Genomic DNA, 25,366 nt, shown 5'->3' with positions numbered 1-25,366 from the left:
AGCCTAACCCCTAACCCCAAAGGGTGTTGATCAAGGAACATGCTTAACCTGGGTAAATTGTGTGAATCAAATGGATGTTATTATACAAATGGAAAGGCATTGCATAAAACATTACAACACCCATTCGTTATTCATGGAATAAGGTAAAATAAATCATGTTAAATCAAATAGGCATTTTATTTTACAGATGTACAAACCTCCCAAAGCAATTAGACCATTTGACCTCAGACTGATTCTTCCAGAAGTCAAAACCACAAGCACATCCAAAACTTTCAGCTACTGAGAGAATAAAGACATCGAAAAGACGATCATTTACAACTTCAAGAAAAAGATTATCATATCAAACTCGTGTTAATTCCATCAATTATGCAGATTTGGACCTCCATCTCCAGGGCAGTTTCAACTTTCAGGAAATCAAAAGGCTCAGACAAAATATACTTAATTCTTTTTACTCAACCCAATTCCTGATAGGATCTTATCGCACGTTTTCCCTTTAGAGGGGAGATAGGGTTGGAATATCCATTTGGGAAAAGCAATACAGACTTGTTTCTAAATGTACAACCTAAACACACACACACACACACACACACACCAGTGGCCCATCATTCATATAATACAGATTCTTTTATGTTTCTTTTCTTCTTTCTCACGCACATGCAGTTAAACCTCATTATTCTCGCAGTCAGTAAAGCTGCGTCTTTCCTCGTGAAACATCAGACCTTGAAGACATTTCATTATATACAAAAAAGCCCTCTCTCACACGCTTTTCCCTCCACTCCGTAATCCAATCACAGCGCTGCTAATGCACCTCTCTAATGCAATCAGCCAATCACAGCATCCACTGTGGCCCCGCTGGTCACATGACACCCCAGTTCAGGCCTGTGCGAAGAACCATGTCAGGCTAATGCTATTTTAATGCATTTCTTAATGCAATTTAGCATTAGCCGCGCAACCTCCCCCCCTCCCAACTCCGATCCTGCCCCACTGGACACCACAAATCAATTTCTGACATTTCTAAAGAGACGATGATCCCTGTGTTGGCACTGAGGAAGAGGGATAATGACAGCCTAATGCGATTTGTGAGTCCTGAAACAGGCTGGCCTTCATTCACTTCCCCTTTACCAACATGCATTACTATTGGGGCTAATAGGCCACATTAAGACATATGGAGCCAAAATGTCCTATAATTGTAGGGCTCTTCAGTTACATGTTTCCAGCTACAGTAGCCTAATGGTCAAGATTTCACATTCATGACAAGACTTTATGGAAACGTCTTTAGTGTGTTTCCGGATGAAGAAGTGAAGAATGATCGCATATGTTTTTTGTAGATTCAAAGGGATAGTTTGACCAAGTTCTGTTCATCATTTATTCACCCTCATGAGTCATTTTATAGCAAGATATTCTTCATATAATGGAAGTAACTGATGTCAAACAAGACTTTCAGTTAATAACACCTTCAATTTTGCTCTGTTCCTTAAACAAGGCTTTTGCATGGCTTCAGAAAAATATGACTCATATGGGCTACTTTTATAATGGTGCCCCTGGTCTTCATTGGCTTTCATTGTATGGAAGCGAGCAGCTTGGACATTCTTTAAACAAAGATATTTTTTAAAAAATGAGGGCGAGTAAATAACGTAAGACCCTTATTAATTGCCTGGTGTCGTTTAAAGTCCTTTGAAGCTGCACTGCAACTCTCATTTGGACCTTGAACCTTTTGGTTCCCAATGAAGTCCATTACATGGAGAAAATCCTGGAATGTTTTCATCAAAAACCTTAATTTCTTTTCGACTGAGGAAAGAAAGACATGGACATCTTGGATGATATGGGGGTGAGTAAATCATCAGCAAAAGTTTTTTTAAAAGTGAACTACTACTTTAATGTTGGACTTTAAGCTGATGAACACCATAGTGTGTAATTCTGAACTCACTTGAACTTGGCGTTGACCTCGTCCGCTGCCTTGTGAAAGTTGTCATTAGAGACCTTGTAGAACTCTCCACTCTGAGGAAGAAAGAGAATGAAAATATGTGTCAAAATAAAATAATTTACAGAAAACCACTTTGCTTTTCAGAATTATGTGTATTCCTAATCCTTTTGCTGTCTCCCGCAGTGTGAATACATGAAGGGGAACATTTATAGACATAAAAAGCTCCTAATAACATAAATGTTCAAAACAGCAGCAGGTCCAACCCAACTGAGTCTACACCTTTCTGTGCTTCCAGTACAACAGAATTGATTGAAATATAATTAAGCATCTTTTGTTGTTGTCTGGTGCAGCACAAAGAGTTCTGCTGGCTTTTAGATTTCAAAGAAGGGAGGAAATCAAAGAAAAAGTGTCAACAATGATGAAAAGGTCATCACACTAACAGATGATGGCAATCTAAAAATGTATGAGGATCTTAGTGAAGTGTGTCAAGAGTAGGTGGGTAAAAATGAACCTCCTTAAAACCCTGGAATGGACCTTGATAAACCGTTCAGGTCGGTGATTCGAAAAGATAACTGACATTTCGAAGAAAATGGGCCGGATGTCAGATGGACGACTGAATCTGAGGATGTGACAACAAAAACTTGCTCAAGCTACATCCATAAATAGAGCTCTCAATCACAACAAGACAGCTTCATCTCACATTCACTGTCTCGCACACACAATCAATACAAATGAAAGACAACAACCATGAGGATCAATAATTATATCTTAGGCTTTTAGTGAAGCTACTGTATAGCTTCTGATGGACTACATGTCAAGTAGAAGCTATTTGTCTGGTGGCTACAAGAGATGTGGTACTAGAGTCCAAAATCAGCTTCCTGTCAAATCTCCCAATGGCTGGTAGATAATCCATTTTCATACCATACATTTTGTGTGTGTGCGATATAATATTCAACTAAAATAAGAAATCCAACTAAAACATAATTCAATTTCCAATAGTTACTAGCTAATGGTTTTATTTACTGGCTAAGATCACATTTGGTGCTTGGCAAATGTTACTTTGGTCGCTGCATGGTACTATTACACTATGAGAATTACTGTAGGAAGCTAAAGGAGCGACTAACACACTTGTAAAGTTCTAAAATAATGTTTTATTTCCCTATATAAAACAAGCCTATTATAGGGAACAACAGCAGTAACTTAAGAGTATGTTGTGATGATGCTGATCTGATGGGAGAAGTAAGCAATGAGTGCTTCATACACACTAAGTCGCTGCTGGGCTGTACAGATACTGATTAGGAAAGTCAGACCTCCACACACACACGCTCTCAAACCCCATGACCTGATTGGAGGTGTAATTTGGGAGGTCTGACTTTTCCCTTGATTAAAGAGAGAATGAGATAGGTGCTGATTTTGGTTTCAGAGTTGGGCCACACTGATTTAGAGGCCCCTCCATCAATCTGAGAGTGTACGTTTACCACCCACATTCACTTTCACGAAATCCTAAACCCTCATCTTCATTCGTCATGGCCAGAGTATCAGATTATGATTACAAAACTAGATATTTCACATTCAATCATTACTTTAAAAATAAACATTTATATTTATATTTCATAAGTATTAACGTTTTGAGAACTTGCACGCCATGACATTTTACAACATGAGTTAACCTTGCCTTGTCATGAAAATACCAAATACTATTTTTGGTAAACTACTATTACCAAACTATTATATAGTTTAGGGGATATGTTGACCGTAACACAGTCATGAGGGTCTGCAGGAGCCATCTTTTTGAGTTAGTAAGATCACAATACTTTTTTTTTTTTTGGTCACGCCACATGACTTTGATTTTGCTTTTAGTATTAAAACACTTTTGACTGTTGGAATTCTTGACTTGTTGGTCATACCACATGACTTTGCAGACAAACATGTTTTATTATTACTATGACCTATATTTTAGAGGGAATAAAACACATCTGTCTGCAAAATCAAAGCCTCTCTATGGTAAGTTAAAACACTTGTCTGTTGGACCACATGACTTTGTTGGTCGCACCACAATTTATTTCTTATAAATATATAGCAGTTGTATCAACATTAACTTTTTTTTTTCTTCGTGGTATCATTACTTTCCTTAGTATGCACCACTAAAAAAAACTCCAGTTCTTTACCTGTTCCACACAGCAGCTGTGAAGCACTCTCTCACTTTCTGTTTACAGGAATCCTAAAATAAGACTTTATTTAATCTGATGCACACAGGGGTGTTATGAACTAATGAAAGAAACTCCTAAAAACCACTCCTGCCACTGACGGCACATAGGTGGTGTTTTGAGAAACAACCCCATGTTCAAATTAAATCTCGCAGGCTTTATAATGAGAGATCTGAGCAGTGGTGCAGTAATCAGCAGGCTGCGTTATCTCTCACAGACCAGAGAGGATGTGGAGGGAAACCCCCCTGAGACAGCCATTATGGCTCAACAGCACGGCAGCCATATTGGCTCTGCAGAGCACAGGCGGAGGCGCGAGACTGAGCTTTAACAAATCAAAGCTAGCAACTGCAAGCAGGGAGGGAAAAGCAGAACAGAGGCCTGTGGAGTCAATCCTTCCATCTCTGCCTCTTACTGCGGGAGACTGAAACAAAACGGACGAGTGGAAATGTCCCAAATAAGCACAAAGGCAGTAGCACTTAATGGAAAAACCCCTCAGTCCAAGGATGGAACACATTTTTAGAGTGACATTTTACGAGTCATACAGAATACCATATTGGGTTGGAATGACAAGATTGACAGCAAATGATAAGAAATGTTTAACTATTCCAATTTTACGGTTGGAAGTAAAAACAAGGGGACATGACTGAGTGCAAAGCTCAAGCTGTGTCTCTTGTCTAGATAAAACTCTGCTAATTAAATTAACGAGGGTTCGTGCAGAGACAGAAACTGTCACTTTCCAGTGTGTCGTCTACAGGGGGTAGAGATAATGACCACATATTGATCTCAAATAAAACAACTCACATTCTTCACTTAGCAATGCTGTCAGAAGCACGGGAAACAGATAGAGAGAGAGTTTTATTTGGAGAGATTAGCTATTTACAATGTAGCATCACTACGGGTTACTACGACTACATCATACATGTACTGTATAGAGTTGCTAGGTAACAGGCCCTGAGAGTCAAAGCCTTGATTGGAGTTTAAGCAAAAGTGTCATGTGATAAAAAAGTTAGGAAGTTTTCTTTTGGACTCTGAGGAATCCATTGACCAGACAATTTCAGACAAAGTTGCTCTTGAAAAATTGACTTTGCACCTTTAAAATTGGAGTTGAGAATTGAGAACTGCTTCTGATTTAGAACCGGTTTCATTAAAATAAATATATAAACAAATAAAAATAAACGGGGCAAATAAGTGAATAAATACTGTTTCTGTCTGTCCAATGAATGGCAGATGGGGAGAAACTCATTAATTAATCCATAACAATATACGTTATTATTTTTCAATACAATTTAATAATCACTCAATTACACATCAATAATTAATTTTTGCAATCTCAGAGTGCACACCTCCCCATCAGATTTATGTTCTGTGGAGGTTTTTGTGTTTTACTTGAATCTAAAAGATATTACAATACATTACTCGCAAATATTGTTAGTTTAGTATTGTGTTCGTTTAGTATTTTTGGTTTAGCATGAAGTTAAGACAAGGATGGTTGCAGATCTTATAAAATGATAACAGAATCGTTAATTTAATCAAAGGGACTGGGAATGTCGAGACGGGATTAGAACAGAATAGTTCAATTCTCAACTCTTGTTACCAGTTTGCCACTGACTGACAGGTGCAATGCACCATGGGAATTTTATCACTAAGCCCCGACTGGCTTGGTAAGTGATCAATTCGATTATGCTTTTCTTACACATTATTAAGTCAAACCATAAGAATGTCTAATTATGAACAAGCTAACATCCAGTCAAAGCATGAACACATCAGACTTTCCACTGTTATCACGGAGCATTGGGAAAAAGACACAAAACTTCTGATAACGCAATTGAGTAGACAAAAAAAAAAAAGAAAAGAAATGGTGAAAAAAGAGGAGAGCGGTCAGTTGAAATATGAGATTGTTTTGCAGAGTGAAAATCTGAGGCGAATACATACGTGCGGTTCATATATAGATATTGTTTCAGAGGCAATTTGAGTGGCCACGGCAATAAGTAGGCTGGAGGTGGCAGTCGTCTCAGAGCTGTGACGGGCTGTCACACGCAGGCCACTGATAAACGAGCAAACTGAATTGAAAGAGACATGTAATATATATCAGAGTTTTATTCTCTTCTCTCTCTGTATCTCTCATTCACTCTCTTTTTCTTTTTCGCAGCTGGTATTGTTAGAGACCAAAGGCTAGGGAAAACCACAATCCCGTGGTTCTCAGAATGATGTGCGACACTGACATTTATATATAGCCACATTCTTTCATGTCATTACAATGAACAGAGATTAAGCTTAAAAAAGTAAGTATATATATATATATATATATATATATATATATACTGTATATACACATCATTATATATGAATAATGTGATTACACATTTTGCTAGGAAAATTGTCAATATTGTATGTAATAATATTAATAATATTTATTAATATTCTATGTTATAATATGTAATCATAATATTGATAATTTTCCTAAAATCATGAATTTTATTAATTTTAATTATTAAAAATATAAATATACAATATTGTTATTTAATAAAATATTGTATTCGATATATATATGTATTATTATTATTGCTATTATTTTTGTCATTATAATAATTTATTATCATTATCTCATCTGATGGTTCTTTTGTAAAAGAATATGATGGTACATTTATTGCATATACTGTATATGTTCCCTACTCATTTCTATGCGACTATCTTGGGTAAAACCCAGTGCATTTATTATTTATGATGTCTAACCAACAAATCATGATTCACAAACCCACTGGGCTCAGACACACTAGTGTTCAGCTGAGTTTGTCTCTCCGAAGGGGTGAGGTCTGTGTATGTGTACATGTTGACAGTGCCGGGAATATTGAACGGAGCTCGATAAGTGATTGATGAAGCTGCGAGTGATCAATAACGCCTCCGCATGCAGAGCTGAAATGGCGTGAAAGAGCTGTCCTTGTAAAGAGACAGAAAGACTGCGGTGTGCAAGATCAGCTAGATGCATGGACACAGGATAAGTCTAATCACTGACTTAATGGAGCTTTAAAAGAATATTTTGGGTTATTTTCTAACCTAGATTCTATGGACTGCATTTGTGGCACACTGTCGATAACCACAGACTTGTCCTTCATAGTGTGCAAACTAACACGAAAAAGCAGTTACAGTAAATCACTAATAATAGAAGCTTTCAAGCTTTCCACCTGATGCAACGGAGTGTGGCGCGAGACAAGATTTGATGGGTGAGTGCGAGTTCAGGAAGTAAGACACTTTTGTGTGTGCATGTTTGCATTCTGGAAAGCAGCAAAGGTTTCTATTTACAATGTTTTGGCAGCGTTGAGATACCCATAGTCTTCTAAATATATTTTCTGTTCAGCAGAAGAAAGAAACACGCGAGTAAAATTCAGAATTTTTTTTAGGTATCCCTTTAACAGTGGTTTGTTACCACATTTACCTTATGCTTTAAGGGGAGACACAGCAGGCCAATTTTGAGGTTTTGGGCTATTTGTCTTCAATAAAATTGTCTTCTTTCAGACTTGTGGTGAAAAAAAAAGTCTGTAGATTTCTCCTAAATTCAACTAAAGTTGGCGTTCTAAATCAATACTTTGCTCGACGATCGCTGTATGCACCCTGTCATCATATATACCGTTGGAAATCCTGTACAATGTTGTCGGATCCAAATATGGTCATTTCCTTTTTTTTATCAGCAACCAATCGTGAAAGAACAATGGGGCATTTAACTCTAAAAGCGAAATCTCATTGGCTGATGTCAGGCCGTTTTCTCAAAATCAACTTTTTTCTCAACTTAAGCAGCACTTACATACACCAAACTTCCCAGTTGTATTCCAGTTGGATTTATGATGGCTGTTGACAGTTTTTTTTCCTTCTTATTGTTAAAAAGAGATATCCATAATAACCTTTGACTCTAATATGTCAACAAAATGAAACAATAATTTTAAATCTGGCTTTATCTAATGTTCAGATTTCACTTCTGGAAATATATGCAAATTAGTGCATATTTAATAAGATAATGCATAATTTGCATATTTAAACAAATATTCTAAAAACGTGTAATACAAAAGATATTTGTCTTGATGTCAGTAATCAACTGGGGAAGTTTCATGCTGATATCTATTAGTTACATTTTTTCCCCTATTCACCTGGGGTGTCTACCCTTAATAACAAATCATTTATCAATGCGTAGGTTGAGTCTAGACGGCCAAAACTATTTCATGGAAATTTCACAGATGATGAAAGATTCTGCCATTTAAATCCAAAAAAAGTAAATAAACATGTTAGTGTTTTGCTAATACCAAAGTATGTGAACTGCAGATGAGTTGAAAAAGCACAAAGAGATGGTTACAGAGGGCTGAACCTTCGAAACACCAATGGACACACAACCTACACCCATTAAAAATGGGTCAACACTAGATATCTACCATTTTTGCACACACTTTCAGACACCCCTCTGGGAGCTTAGTATGTGTACGTCCTTTGTGGGTGAAATATCTTGAGGTGAGGGAAGGTGGACGCCTCCCATCCCAGAGGCTCAGAGGAGGATCTGACCACAAGCTGCAGGAGGGTGTCAGTTTGAGGACACAACAAATGAGAGAGCAAGGTTGCAAAGAGCATTGCAGCCGTACACTGCAGATCAAGACAACCTGCCTCACCATGGAATTGTAAAGCAAGGCAGCCTGTCTCACCTCTGCCTCTATAACATAGCACAGTCTGCCTCTATACCCCGCATTAGTGAGTTACTGTCAAGAATTACGGATATCGTATCATGTAGTGCTTTAGCGTTCATCACTATCTATTCAGAAACTGTGGATAATGTAACTGCAAATGTATATAGGTCATACCCTTTCCTTCAGCTTGGCCACTTGCTCTCTGTAGAAGGTGTCCTGCTTCCGGAGCTCTTTGTCTCTCTCTTCCAACTGTCTAGCCTGTGGAAAACACACATACACACAAATGCATTCAATATATCATCACACAGAGTTTCTAGCATCAGCAGACAGCAAAAAGAAATGCTTAGCAGGTTGTTCATGATGATTTTTTCCCTACAATGATATACTGTAGTAAATGAGCAGTCAAGCTCCAAAAATGACAAAAAGCACCCTAAAAATGACATAACAGTTGACGATATGACTTGATCGCTATATTCAAAGCTTCAGAAGTCATTTTATGGCTTTATATGAAGAATAGAAAGAAATTGCAGATGAGTTTTATTTTCTTATACATTATAGATGCGATGCTATTCACCATTTAATCATGATATTTGTCGGAAAACTAAAAGGTAAAACAAACGATGATTGATCCCAAAACCATGTTTAGATAGTGAATGGTCTTACAAAAGCAGCAAAAACGGTTCTGTAAAAAGTGCGCAGCGCACAGATAAACGTTGGGGTTATAAATGTTCAGTGTTTAAAATCTATTTTAACCACCCTCATTAGCCCAAGGAAGGTAAAACAAATAATTGGAAAAAACAGTTTCTCTTTGACATATAGCGACAACACTGTATTCTCTAACGCAGTTTAACCAGGCCTCATCCACTTTTTTCATTCCGTGGGCAGGGATTATTTAAATGAGGAACATTGTGACTTCATAAGATCTGGAAAAATCGCATTGTAGTCCAAACGAGTCGTTCGTTGTGGTTCTTGGAAAGTGTGTTCTGTTAAAAAATATATCCCTTTGGAGAGGAATTTGAGCTTGGTAACCTTTTTTATGCTGAAACAGCAACATTGCACACTAACTAAAGTTGAAAAAGTGGAAAAGCAAAATATTAAATACTTTTTTTTTTTTTTTAGCTTTGTAGCATTGGGTCAGCATTTACTTTTATTATTTGTAAAATATGTTAAAGACATGTCTCCTTTTGTGCTTAATAGAATAAAGTCAGTTTTGGAACAACATGAGGGTGTGTAAATGATGGCTTAATTAAAATTTCAAGGGAAGGTATTAACATAACTTGAATATATATTTTTTTTTCAGGGACAATAAGAACTAATCTAAATCCCTACACATACAGTAGCAGCCCAGTAGATATTCTCTACCCTGAAGAGTCATTATGGCCTCAGGTTGCCGGCATTGTGAGAGATGACATAGACCTTTGATTATTCCAAGGGCATCAGTTCATGACAGGGTTCACGTGGGAACGTTCACTGGAACCCTCTTTGTGTGTTACAGGCTTGGTGAGTGTGAATGCAAGAGACGAAGCGATAACATCAGCAGTGGAAGAATAAAAAATCTTTATGGCCTTATCCGTGATTCTCTGTCCTATCGCACATGCTTCTCCCCCTCTGTCACTCCTGACCTTCAGCTACTAGAAGTGAACCTCACTAATTTATAACACACACACAGAGGAGATACAGTATGCTGACAGCCATGTTTACTCATTTTAATTTTTACTTATTGCTTTTTGTGCCTTCAAAATGTATAGGACTGTTGAAAACAGACTACAATCGCTTTATAATTGTGTTTCTACTACTCCTAGTTTAAGTTGCTCTGTTTCGTATCCTAAAAAGTAAAATACACTAGAAGGAAATAAACAAAAATAAAATGAATGAGATAATCAATAAGAAAATAGCAGTCAAAAATAAGTTACTTAAAATATACATTTAATAAATGTTTATTTTATTAACTAAAATTGTAATTTTCACAAATTGCACACAAAAAAAAGTAAATATGTTATTTTGATTATGTTGTGCTCATGCAAACATTTTCTAGATTGAGCAATTCGCATTCAGCCATGATTAATTTATTTTGTAAGCAAAAGTGTCCCATTGCACATTTAAATAATGTGGCTCGTTACACATGAACAATGAAACAAAAATGAAAAATGTATGCGCTGGTGTAGAAACACAATGGCAAGAAGATGACATCAAATGAAAGAAAAAAATTGTGATTAGAAAAAAATCTCATTAGTAAATCACAAAAAGAGTAGCCTATAGTGTATGTAGGCATGCAGTACTGCAGCAGGAAGCAGGTTGATACAGATATGGGATGTATAAATCAAACCTCTCTTGTGGCTTACCTTTCTCTCCATTTGCTGGAGTGAGGGAGCAGAAAGAAAAAGGAAAGAGAAAACAGAAATTTAACGATGAAGTTCCTATAATTACATTCAGTATTCAAAGGCTGAAGCGCGCACACACACACACACAAACACACTGCAGAGTGAAGCAGCGGGGTGTTGCTATAGTGCAGGGACACAGAGACGGTACGTTCATCTCTGTGTTATCAAACACTGTCGCAAGGTGAGAAGGAGCTCTTCCCAACAAATCTCATCTAAACTCTAAACCCAGAAAATCTGATCTAATCTAAATCTAATCAGAGCAGAGCGATCTCCATCAGAGCTCTCAACTCCAGCGCTCATGGAGGCCAGAGCGGCTGATGAACTTCTCACTCTCTTGTATATCTATAAACCCGCAGGTAAGTCTGCCGTGATTTCTAGGTCACTAAGAAGTGTTAATAATCCCAAAGAAAATTACACTTTTTCATCATCTCACGCAGGCAAATTTCTCATTCGTTTCATAATGGGAAAGGTAACATCACCACATGACATTATTGAAAATGATATTATTTTTCTGCAGAAAAAAAACTGCTTGCTTTTTGGTTGGGCCTTAAAGGTCATTGTCAGGACATTGCTAAGTGGTTGCAAAGGTATAGAGTGCCGAAGTTACGAAGTGAGTTAGCATTTTAGCACTACCGGTTCCCTCGCTCTAAAGTCTATGGGATTTTTGAAAGGGTTTTTGCTAAATCGCCCGAAATAAGGTCTGTGATGAACAAAGCCTCCAAATATTTTCACGTTTTGATATTTGACATAGAACACACAGTTATAACCTGCTTGTGTTTTTTTTTTTTACTTTATTGCATCTGCTTGTTTTTTAAAAAAAACTTTATATATGCTTTGAAATGTATACATTTTGGATTAACTTGTAAAGATTATCTTGATAGACAAAACATGTAAGGGTCACGATGCTTTGTTAAACACAGATCTTATTTTTTTTGCGATTTTCCAAAAGTCTATGGGCAAAATGCATAGCTTTTCGATCGAGGGAACGCATCTTCGCTAGCTTCCGAGTTGTCCTACAAAGTGACGTCATCACTTCGGCACTCTATTCTGAGTTTTGTCATGTTTCTACAGTATTTCTAGGTGGTTGCTTGCTTATCAGATATTATATAAGCAAGCATTACTGTATATATATATAAGCCCCACCCCCACCTTGCTCTTTTAAAAAAAAAAATCAAATCTAATAGTTGAATCATACGTGCGAATTTCCGCATGTCAGTTAAGATTTTGCGGCATAAAAAAAATCCCCAAACCAAAGTATGAGCAATAGTATTAGTAACGCTTGCCTTAGCAAACACTGCTAACTTAATATTTTCATTCTCTTACCAGGGTTTTTAAGGATTAATTAAAAACCAAAATCAAAACCAAAATGTTACTTTAAAAAATATTAACTGAAAAAAAATCAAATAAAAAATAAAACAAGTCTATATTATTTTAGCTAGCTCTAAAGGCCACATTTGTCATTTTGATTGAGTTTAATTTGAATTTTAGTTGAATTTGATTTGTACAAATAAATAAAACTACTAAATCATTAAAAATACATATATATTTTAAAATCTGATCTAATATTGCCTAAATTATAGTAAAATACCAGTCACTTACACACACAAAATTACCAATTGTTATATATTGCAGCTATTACCAGCTTGAAATTCAAATACAGAAACAAAAAGTACAAAGCTGTCACTGGGCCAGTAATCTAAAATACAAAAGCAAAAAGGTACATCTTTGATGTACGCCTAAATTCCTTCAAGGAACATTTTTATACGTTTAAAGAACATATTAGTACTTTGTGTGTACATACTAGCACCTTTTAGCTTTTTATCTTTGGGTACTGCCCCCAGAGACAGCTTTTGTACCTTTTTTCTGAGTGTGTGTGTGTGTAACACGATTTAATAGCAACACACAGTTGTAGTTTAATCAAGTCCCACACCTGCAGCAGTGAAGACAGACAGAACTGCTCTCTAAAAACACCCACAGCCCTCGACAGAAGAGGTCCAACCCTCTGGCAGAATAAATCTGACCTCTGCACTGTTCCCTTCCAGCACTCACACACAAACAGACACGTTCAAGTCTGCAAGCCAATTGAGGCCCTTGCGTGGGCGAGAAGTATTGTGGGTAATCAGTCAAGGAGACATTATGGCTCCAAATTTTCAATGGAAAAAAAAAATGCAGCTACCACCATTGACCTTCAGCCTGAAAACACACACACACACACACACTGATAGAGCAGCTGCATTCACAGACCAGTAGACAAACTCAGTGTAAGCGTATCCAATTAGCAATTAAAGGACAGGGAGGCACTGCCTCCAATGGGCACGCAGGGATTTTCCCTTTCATTCAATGAATCACGGGGGCATATGGCAGCCCTCTGTAGCTCAGTCACACACACTGTCAGGATTATTTCCATCACATCACACTCATTCAGTCTCCTGCAGGTCATATAATCAAATTACACTGCTTACATAGGGGCAGGGCCTTGAGTCACATGACCAATCGCTCGCTATTATCCCACTAATGAAGAACAGGGAGTGGGATGGGAGGCTGAGAAATGAAAGTGAAACTACAAACACCAAGAACAAAAAATGGGGAGGAGGGAAGGGAGGACAATGAGAGTAATTTATCATACAAGTCACAACTCTCATGACAAATCTGGATGAAGAGAGAGAGCCACAGTAATCCACTCCAATTCAACTGTTCTACAATTTTTATTTTTTTATTTTTTTTTAAATAAACTGGTGACTGTTTTTTTTTTTTTAAGACAGCTTGTTTTTCAGAAGAAAATGATCATTGTTTTATCCCCTCAGGCCCATAATAGTTAGCGTTTTAGTGAGCTCCTTTCGTTTGTCCAGTCCGATTGCGAATCCTGCATCACATCATGACTAATTCACAAAATAATCTGTATTAAAATGTATTGCTAAAGCTTTTTAGATCAATTTTTTTTTTTGAAAACACAAACTAATTAATGTATTGTACTGTCATTTGTTCCCAAATGACAAAATCCCAAATTCTATCACCAAATTTCACTAGAATAATTCTTGTCTGAATGTCTTTGGTTTTAGAGGGATTTGATTTGAGCCATCTATAATGTAGCATTTTCTGAAAAAGTCACTGGCTTTATTATCCATTTTCAAATTGCTCGTTCTGTGCCCAGTTTCCAACATCAGGATTCTTCAGAAGGAAATGCAGAGTTGAAGGTGCTACACACAGCCTGGAACAGAAAACCGTGTGGCTTTATTTAACATCTTTTTTATTATTATTACGTTCACGAATGGAAGTATCTGAAAAATAGTCCAAATGAATCTTTACTTCACTGTGACAGTGTGTGCCAAGTTTTGAATACCAAATAGACATTGCTGATCTGTGAATGTGGAAAGATGTGCTCCAAGTGCCCATATGTGTATAGTCATCTATAATGTCAAGAGTTAAAAGGATACTCCACTTTTTTTGGAAATAAGCTCATTTTACAACTCCCCCAGAGTTAAACGGTTGAGTTTTATCATTTTTGAATCCATTCAGCCGATTTTCTCATATTTAGAAGAATATCAGTTACCAGACAGTTTCTGGTCTCAATGACTACCATAGTATATATTGTTTCCTACTATGGAAGTCAATGAGACCAGAAACTGTCTGGTTAATATTATTCTTCTAAATATCAGAAAATCGGCTGAATGGCTTCGAAAACAGTAAAATCCAACTGTTTAACTCTGAGGGAGTTGTAAAATGAGCCTATTTCCAAAAAAAAGTGGAGTATCCCTTTAAGAACAGGATTGCTTAGTTTTAATAAAACAGGAAAAGAAGTTCTGAGTTCTGAAAGTCATTACAATAATTCCAAAGTACAGCGAACCGTTTTATTTCCAAAGGATCTAGGAAAATGTAATTTCTCATTATATGACCCATTAAAAACACTGCCATCCCTGCGACAATGTTTGCATTGTTGTTGCCCACTCACAACCATTATTTTAAAAAAAAAAACTAAATGGCCTGACTCAAATGAATATTCTGGGTTATTTTCAATCTAATGTCTTTGCACAGCGCCATAAGCGTGTCAACAAAAATGTAATAACAGCAAATGCATTTCCAATTTGTTTATACACACAAAAGTACAAGCCAAGTGTGCCACAGATAGACATTAAGTTGACTATAATCTAAACGATTCCTTTAAAAGACACAACTAAACTCTATCAACAAAGGAATCTTTTATGAGATGAGCAATAAAAACAGATGCCCGGTGACATTTATCATGCCGTATCCACTAAGCGAGAATTCAGCACAGCCCAAAGCAACAGATGGGCAGCATTTCCTCCAGCTCTCTAACTCCAAAAAAAAAACTTACAATGCGTCAAAAACTTTGTATTAATTGCGAGCTCGCCACTTCCCACACAATCTCCAGTCTCGCACGGCAGGATGACTTCGGCATCACCGCAGCAGACCCCATGGTCAAATTAAAGGGGTCGTTTAGAAGGAAAAGTGTCTCGCTGAATATCAATTAGCTGAAGCTGAATAATTAAGAAGAGCAGTGTTTTTAATTAGCCAAGTGCTGGAGAGTTTGAGCTCATGCAGAACATTCTGACATAACAGGTAAAAGCATGTGCTGAGTCAGGGCGAGATTTAAAAATTCTTCATATTTCCATAATTCTACCTCGTTTCTCCTGCTTTGTCATTTGCTCTCCTACGCAAAGTACAATGACGTTTAGGCAGGTCAAGTTGGGTCGGTAAGGTTTGAGCATTGCCTCTTCTTAATGAAGCAAGCATTGCCCACAGAGACCCACACATGACAACAAATTAATCCTCTTTGTTAAAAACGTTGTCTCTTTCACCGTGACCTTCGAGGGTCAGAGTTACTCAGGCCCCGACATCCATCACCAGGAACTCAAACTAGTGTGCCAAGAGTTCACCTGCCCAGCAGGCACAGGTCGAAGGCCAAATGTCGGGTCACATCCAGCCTGCTCAGATCTAATTGGCACTGAAAATATGAGAATAAAAGTGATAATGAGAGTGTGAATGTGTATGTTGTAGGAAAAAAGATGTGTGATTGTTTGGTTGGAAAAAGAGCTTTCTAAAAAAACATTATGATTAATATCCAGTTAAATTGTTTAGAGTGGATCAATGCCGATAAAACCACAACATACCTTTTACAAGATTGATTTATGCATGGCAACATGCAAATATGGTAGATTTTACACGATTTCAAACAAACCATCTTCATCAAAAGGGACAATCCATTGAATCATGCTAAAAGGTGTCTGGAAAGCCAGTGTATTACCCAGCAGTCTGTGCTGCTATGGCAGGAAGGGTCAATGGGTAATTGAGAAGGATGCTGAACAGAGGTCAGAGGTCATTCTAGCGTAGGCAGGAGGAGTTGGCCCCCTGTGTAGGACTGGACATGTCCTCTACTGAGACAGGGTGAAAAAACTAACTGTCCTGCCAGTGTCTGGGTCTCATTTTCTGTGAGCAAGGATCAAATTAGCAGAAGGCCAGTCCTTTATTATTAAAGGGACCAGATACAAAGATTTCCCAATCACACTTGGTGCCTTTCATCCCGACCCCCACTCTACGGATGACCTGGAACGCTGACACCACCATCGATCCAGTGCCCTAAAACACACAAGCATGCACACGGTCCGCTGTCCACCTGTCAAAAAGCATCTCCATCCGATCCATATGAATTGACAAAGTCACCAGATCTGCTCATAGACAGATATATCAAAATTAGTATCTGGTCGAGGAAAATAGTCATTGAAATATTGTGTATTCTAATCGTGTTCTGATCATCACACGACCAAACAAGCTACTAGGGGTAGGTTACTTATTTCATTAAAAAAGTTAATTAATTAATGAAAGAATTAATTAGGCCCAAATTAGTTTTGTCCCCTTCCTCAAGTGACACATCCATCACACATTCATGTCTAGAAATAAACGTAGTATTTTTACTTATTTATTTGTTTGGTTAGTTGGTGGGTAACTTCAGCATGAACAGCCAGGATAAAACTCATTTTTTTCATGAACTGACATTTTGCTAAATGTCCCGTCCCATAAAAATGAAGGACAGCGAAAACAGAGTGTGATGCGACGGCGAAGTTAGACCTCGCTGAAATATTTGTTAAAAAAAAAAAAAAAAAAAAAATTAAACAAAAAAAGTAGGCTAATGAACAAATCTATTTAATTTTATTATATATAAAGCATGCATAAATCAATAACAATTAACTATATTGGTAAATTATATAATACATTTTTAAATATTTATACCTTGTACAATTAATACAGATAGTTTTATTAAATGTAGTCAATTATTTCAATCAAGTTCATTTTAATAAAGTAGTTACGATTTAAATAATTATTAATTAAATATATAAATTACACAAACCAATTTACATTTTTTTTAAATTTAATTGCATAATAAATCAAATGTTGCGGTTTAGACCATTGTCTGAGCCACAACTAACATGTACGTGAACAGAATTCCAATGTGTCACTTTCACTTGTGAAATGTATCCTAATTCCCCCATATTCTGAATGGCTGCACGTCTCATTGAGGTTTAGAGCCCATGTCACTCTCTGTGCCAGGCCAGCTGTCAGTCTACGGGTCAAGCTCGGACTAACCTGATCGTACGGTTTGATTAATTAACTGATCAGTGGCCCGAGGTATTAACTGATGGCTAAAGCACTTTTCAGCTTGTGTTATCTCTGCTGAGGCCATATGGGAAAAACCATGGGGAAATCAAATCATCGGTCACGTTCATGGAGAGCGGTCTCTAAGGAGGGCTAAGCCATCTATTACCACCAAGAGAGAACAGCCGTATAAAGAGGAGAGAGACACCCCTGCAGACAGAGAGGAGCAGAGGTAGACAATAGAGCGGGGGATCTAGGACAAAACAAAAGAGCGTTCCACTCTCTAATATCCAACTCTAGGACACACGGAGGGACCTGAAAGGCTGAACAATTGCCTTTGGATTAAAGTTCTCCCTCAAGGGAATGAGGGAACAAATAAGAGAGGAAGAGGGAAAGGGGGAAAAGACAAAGACAGAGATAGGGTCAGGGGAAAAATCCAGATACATAACTGAGAGAAAGAGAAGTGTGGTTGCCCTTCACACATGCAGTTGACTTTGCATTTCCTGCTGAGGTGACCGCGTGACTTCTGTGTGTATGACCTCAGTCAGGCAGTACTGTAATGAGACGGAGCTGTTTACATATTCATGTCCACTGGGGCTTTCTAGGTAAAGGAGGGCTGCCCTTGGTGTCTCCCAGTCAACTTTATTTCCATGGCAGTTCAAGGTGAGCCTTGTTTGACAATTTCTATATATCTACAATAACTGGACTTTTTGTCTTAGATGTCAGTAGAGTACTTCAGTGTGGTGAAATGTTTCTTCTTGTATAATACACCACCTCTATAATGTTTTATTAGTGGTGCTTGTTAAAAGTGGTCCTTGACTATGACAAAAAAAAAGCCCTTCTAGTAAAAACTATGAATGACCAATAGTAACGTAATTTCAGATGGAGATTTCCCGGATGTGAAAGGTTGAATTTCCTGTCGAATTTGAACAACTGAATTTGTGGAAACAAATTTGTAAAGCAGAAAAAAATGGACAGAAAAATGCCTGTCGAATATTATAGGTTGTATTTTACACAGGATAAATATTTTTGAAGTGAAATCTGAAAGGTAAATATGGAGTATTGAATTTTTAATAATGAAAATGTGTGTGAAATGTGTTGAATTGAATTGTTCACAGCAAATATACAACCATGTTGAATTTTAAGCTCATTTAAACGCAAGCACGGTCAATGTGATGCATGTTGTTTGTTTTTATTTTTTCAATTAGTGCAATTCAACAAACTTTTTTGATTCAAAAACATTTGGCATTTTACTTCCATAGCTGCTTTATGGTAGAAATCGTAATTGAAAGTGATACTGTTTTTTCCATGCTTGGTTAATACTGTAAAACTGCTGCTTTAAAGCAATATATTTTATAAAGTGGTATATAAATTAGGTCTGCCCCCAATAGTCGACTAAACATGGCAGATGTTAAAGGCAGATGCTAAATATTAAAGGCTCCCTGTGGTTTAGTATTGCCCCCAGTAATTCTTTAAGTAATAAAACGAATATAAGCGGGCGATTAGTTGACTATTGGCTTAAATGAACCACTACTATTTGACTATAAAAACCTTTTGTCAGGGGCAGCCCTAATACAAAAAACATAACATGACCGGAGTGCAGAGCTTGCACAAACATATCCACATCACTAGGTTCAGACGCTTTCTTAAATGTAGTTTTCTCACTACGGTTTTGTTTATTTTGTTATTGAGAGGAAAGCGAGCATAAAATTGTACACATATATTTATTTAAACCACACTTTTGGCAGAGTCGTGATGTTCGCTAACACCCACCGCTGGTACTGTATACCACTTTGGTCGAAGTTAACTTAATTGCATACTTTTGCTGTACTTTTGAGATCAAACAATAAATGAAGATCCCTGTCATAGAAATTCAGAGTTCTAACATCTAGTAATGCCTTGGAAACCACCCAAAACAACTTAGCAACGACACAAACCCCCACTAAAGCACTCAGAACAGAATTTATTCCAGGTTATTCTGAGAAATATAATTTAACGCACACACAAACACAAAGTGGGAGTTAGAATTTAGATTGTGCTAAAAGATTGTACTGCAGATCTGTGACCGGTGGCAGGACAGTAACTCCCACATGGCTGCTCTCTCTGCGCTCACATTTGGGCAACTTCCCAATTAAAGGCAGATAAACAGCAGGGCTGTGCTCTCACTAAACTCTGAGCAATTATCAGTGTGCCTCAATTCACCATGGAAAGTGTTTTTTTTTTTTTTTGTTTTTTTTTTTTACTATTTTGTCTAATGCAGACAAGGAAACAAAATTAAACTGAGGCAGCTGGTACCAGCACGTCCAAAAACCATGAATCAAGGGTGAATAAAGCCAATGTCAATATGGGCATTAGTGGAAATCTAATTATGGCATTTGTCCATCTGGAGAAAACCTCATGAACTGGTCCATTCACATCCGAGTAAAGCCCTTTTCACCCAAAGATGCATGTTCAATCATGTTTACTATGTAAATTTAGCAAGGGATAATGTACAGTTGGTCGGTCGTTACCACAAAATGAACCCAGATGGCGGAGTAGAGGTCTTAAATCACCCTGAAAGAGTTTATTTTACAATAATGACCGTCTGAGTGTACATTATCCTGCTTATTAAATGTCCACTTACCAAATAAATTAATAAATGAATGGACTTGAATTATTGATTTTGAGCTAAATTATTTTATGCGAGAAAAAGAGACTGTAGAGCAGAAAACCAAGTAAAAATGATTAGAATAAAGTCTTGTGGTCATTATACAAAATATGTATGCACTGGATTCTAAAATTGACCAATCAGAATCAAGTATTTCAGCAATCCGTGCAATAAAACGACTACGACGGATACTTAATTATTTATTTTTATGTCAATGTTCCAATTTGTGTCTGTAATTCAGTGTCCTTCACCTCAGTACCAGGTCAAAATACACCTTTTGTTCATTCTACTGCTCACAATGCTTCCGGCGAACTTTAATTGCAAATCTACGCTCGTAATTAAGTGTGATAATCAAGGATAAGGGCTGTGGATAAGGAAAACCCAGATCATAACAGCTATATCCTACTTATTTCAGTCTGTCAGGAGCTCTGCCATCTTTGCCAAGAAAGTGATTTTTTTTTTCATTTTATAAAACCGGGGAAGTCAGTTTCGAGATTTAAAAAGAGGTCTAAAAATAGCAGTGTTTTCAAATACCTTCTCTCTCTAGAGGCACGGCTACATGCAGAAACCCTCCTGTTGCCTTTTGGGCTGTAAATTGACTTCACAAGCTGCTCTGTCAGAAAGCAGCTTTCCTGACACCTGCTGCCATCCATCAATCCAACCCTGGTCGAAGCTCATGGAAATGGGCGGCTGACGGAGCCAATTAGCTGCCGGGGTGAGCGCCGGGCACCGGTGCCAACCGGAGACCCAGCCAATTAGGTCCAGTTTCAGAACACTGGCACTGCAGGTGGGCAGCAAAGGCTACAAAACTCAGTGAACAAGGGGGAATCAGCAGGGAGCCCAAGCCGAGAGAAAACAAGCACACACGCGAAACGGGATGGTATGTTACACGCCTAATTTACTGAAACTGGAAATAGCCATCCGCACACCCACGTATTTACATGCTGAACATATACGGTTAGTCGTAGATTACCATGAATCCAAAACACCTACCTCACTGCATTGGCAAAACATCATTTTGCATATTCACAAATAGCATCCATAGTTGGCACATAGATCCTGGTTTGCATAATAAAGCTATTTGATGAATAGCTTGAAAATGTTACAAGCTTCGTGCTTTACATAACATTTTCAGGAAAAACTCAATAACGCTACATAACTTATAGTTATGTTAGCTTTAACCGTCACCAAAACTGTTCTACAAGACCACAATACATTATTTCTTCACCTTTCTTCATCATTTTAATTGAATCAAATTATCAGCTTACATACTGTATCCTTAAAGGAGAACTCGAAAAATGAAGCTTTGGTCTAATAAAACATCGGTATAGTCGACCGTTCTCTGAGATTTGTTATCATGATAATCAAATGTAAAGAGTTTTATCTCTAAAAAGTGTTTAGCGTATAATGCTAGTACTCGGGGCATTTACTAAGTAAAAAGAAATCACTAGTTTATACCACTAACAAGACTCAAAATAGCCCCACACTAACACAATAACATAATGAGGGTCCATACTTGCAAAACGAAGCATTGAGAACTTTGTAAGTGTACAGACCGTTTATTAAGAAGATACTGTATGAAGACAGTTCACTTCGTGTATACAGGAGCCATCTTAGAAAATAGTCTCGATAAGTCGATCCCCGAACGCAGTTCATACAGTTCAGAAGATGCAGTTCAGCTCACTCAGCAAGACGTTTGTGGTTTGACTTGTCGTGACTGTTTTCCAAGATGGCTCCTGTCTGTATACAGTGAACTGAACTGTCTTTATAACATATCTTCTTATGTATGGAGCCTCATTATGTTACTGTGTTAGTGTGGGGCTATTTTGAGCCTTGTTAGTGGTATAAACTAGCGATTTCTTTTGCCCCCAGTAATAGCATTATACGCTAAACAGTTTTTAGAGATAAAACTATTTACATTTGATTATCATGAAAACAAATCTCAGAGAACAGTTGACTAGGTACTGATGTTTTTTAGGCCAATCGTTCATTTTGCGCCGGAGTTCTCCTTTAATTGTTAATGTATTTTAAAGAATCAGAGACTGTTTGTAGACATTTGTGAGCATGAAGTTTGTCCAGAGCAGTCAATCTGTCCACACTTTTTTCCACCATGAACAAAACCTCAACAGGTCCACCAAGTTCTTGGGTTTTACACAGTAGTTATTTCAACTCCAACACCATCATAAAAAGGCTGCAAAAAGGAATTAATGCTCTCAAGGAGGCAAAACAAGATTACAAACCAAGGTTATGTAAACTTGAACAGAATAGTGTAAATTGACATATTTTGTCTTGTGGGATATATGTAAACATATGTTATCTGTTAAAAATGCTGAAAATCTTAGGATTTTTCAAAAGGTAGGCTACATAAACTTATCAGCACATCCGCATGAGAAACACTATTCTGCATGAATATTAACACAACTACATTCATATTGCAGGACACACACACAAAACATTCTGTTTATCTCACTTAAGACTGAAAACATGGAGAAAACTAATTTCTCAGACCTCTTGAGGAGTGTAAAAAGGGGATTTTTTTTCTGTCCTTCCCAAATACCAACAACAAGTACATCCAATTCAAAAACCAGCAAGTCTTCTTTAATACCTGGGAAATTAAATTGTGGGGTATTATCAGTCAGGGCCAGTCAGCTGTATCTAAAATGTGACAGCGTTTGAAGCACACAGATTTGCAACGGGGGCGCTTGCTATGGCTGGCACTATTTGAAGGCCGCAGAAAGAGAGAGAGGGAGAGAGAGAGAGAGAGAGAGAGAGAGGTTGGGGAAGGGGGACATTTGTGCTCTTGAAATACAAGCTTAACTGAAGTGGCGTCTGCAGCCCATCCAACTATCAAATAAAAACATCTGCAGACTAATAGGTAGAGCTGATTGTGGAAGCAAAAAAGTCCATTTGTAATCAGAGAGAGATTAAAAAAAAATGTTCAGCCAGTTCTAACTGTCAACTAAACTTAAACACCGCCGTCGGTGTATGAATGTGTGTGTGAATGGGTGAATGTGAGGCAAATGTAAAGCGCTTTGGTGGCCATTAGGTCTATGAAGGCGCTATATAAATGCAGTCCATTTACCATTTTAAAGTAATATGATTTCATTAATCAAAAAGATTAAAATCATACTCCAGTCATACAAGTAGAAAAAAATAGAATCAAAAAATGAATGCATTATTTATAACTAATTGTAAATGAAAATATCCACACCATTCAAAAATTAAACCATTGAGTTTTGATTAAGTTCCAACACAAATTAAGTCGAAAATGGCCATATTGAAAATATAAAAAATAAATAAATAAAATCAAGTCAACTTAACAATTACCACAATAAGGGATTTTAACTGTTTTATTTTGTGCTTGCTTTTTTTAATTAGTTAGTGTTAGTTAAGTGTTACATAAGAGATAATGAACATTGTCACTAAATATTTGCAAGAGGTTTTACACAATCAGATAATTTCGAAACACTTTTGGTTGACTGTAAAAACAACAATCCCTTGTGATTTGCCGGGTGAGAAAATGTCAGGCACACATTCCAGGAGCTTTTGCAAGACTGTCTGATCTTTTGTCTCAACAAATCACGTCGCCAGCCATCGAATAAGTTGCATCGGTCACTGGGTTGCAGATTGATGACTCTGGGTTTGATTGAAATGTTCGCCCCAGGGTTACCCAGTGTCTGAATGAAATGATATGCGTTGTGATTGATTGGCTGTCCTGAGAGATCGCTAGAGGGCCAGAATCACAGAAACCCAAACACTACCAGACTTGACGAGTTTATTAATTTCTAGAATCGCTGACAGCGTGTATGGTTCAAGAGATACACGAAAACTTCTCGCCACAGTGCAGAAAACACAAAAAGTCCTCGCAATACAACTAATAAAAGGGCGAGTTCGATATACCCAACAAGTCTATTTGGAAAATGACACTCGAGTTTGAATTTATAGCAAAACATCCAAGGAAACAGAAGCGATTACAAATGTCAAATAACACCCATTCTTGTGTCCACCAAACAAGCTGACATCCAAATATCCAGAACCACAAAATAAGAACACTGCCAGTGCTTTCAAAATCTAGCTAAACTCGAGGTCTTTTGGCTGAAGAAAACAGAGCTTTGTTACTAAGCTGGTGGGCTTTGAGGAAAATGATTTATGGTTTCAGGTAGAGTCAGCGCTCTGTTCAAGAAGAAAGACAGCCATCGGAACAGCAACCTCAGAGCTCTTGGCTAGGGTGGGATAATTGGAGAGGCTAATTTGGGCACGCGAAGACTGTTCCCGGAGAATGCAGCCGGCACTAGCACTCAGCGGTGCTATTGTACGTGACAAACAGTGTCTGAAGACCAGAGCACAGTGTGAATTCTGATGAGGGAGGGATCGATATCTCCTTGAATGAGGAGATGAAAAATAAAATGCTCACGGAACAGCACTGGTCAGCTTAATAGTTCACAACCTTTGAAATAAAGGCTGTGTTTCTCAGGAATTAGTCTTCAGTCGTCTTTGAGAAGCAAAAGGTGGAAATGTGGTTTTCATTTGGTTGGCAAAATCGGTTTGTGAAACCATATATTCACAATAAAACGACAACAATTCTGTCGGTGGCATAAAATTATGCAACAGTCATAATTACATCCACCATTACGTTTCCTACAGTCGTTAAGAAATCTACTCTATAGTAACTTATGAATATGAAAGTGCCAAGACAATTATTTTAAAAGCCTGTCTTTGTGTTGGTAATTTTCATTAATTTATTTTATACTGGTTCAAAACTCTTACGTAATCATTCATTTGCATCTTCACTCAAAAAGGTCTCTGAAGAAAGAATTTGTCTTACTAATAAAATACTTAAAATTACACAAAAAATGCATTAATTTGATCAAAACTGACAGTAAAAAGATATTTATTGCATTACAAAGTCTATATTTCAAATAAATGCTGTTGTT

The 25,366-nt window shown here is 37.4% G+C and overlaps 1 protein-coding gene across 13 annotated transcripts in view; it reads right to left on the bottom strand.

Annotated features, from left to right (window-relative positions):
• Window positions 1-25,366, bottom strand: part of chchd3a (coiled-coil-helix-coiled-coil-helix domain containing 3a) — a 62,246-nt gene that overhangs the window by 11,544 nt on the left and 25,336 nt on the right. For 9 of the 13 annotated variants that reach the window (XR_016149760.1, XR_016149762.1, XR_016149764.1 and 6 more), the window contains 3 exons: window positions 11,138-11,152; window positions 8,970-9,053; window positions 1,928-1,998 (listed from right to left, as the gene is read on the bottom strand). Coding sequence is in view for 8 of the 13 variants with exons in the window: in XM_089126670.1 (XP_088982796.1) it covers window positions 1,928-1,998; window positions 8,970-9,053; window positions 11,138-11,152 (170 nt within the window). In the remaining 5 variants the exon portion in view is untranslated. The remainder of the gene's footprint in view (window positions 1-1,927; window positions 1,999-8,969; window positions 9,054-11,137; window positions 11,153-25,366) is intronic. The other 4 variants (XR_016149761.1, XM_089126672.1, XM_089126674.1 and 1 more) reach the window with 1 other exon arrangement.

Source organism: Pimephales promelas, chromosome 24, assembly GCF_988280905.1.
Source record: "Pimephales promelas chromosome 24, fPimPro1.hap1.1, whole genome shotgun sequence".
NCBI classification, from domain to species: domain Eukaryota; kingdom Metazoa; phylum Chordata; class Actinopteri; order Cypriniformes; family Leuciscidae; genus Pimephales; species Pimephales promelas.
The sequence above is the reverse complement of the archived record's forward strand: the minus strand, read 5'-3'. Positions and strand labels throughout refer to the sequence as shown.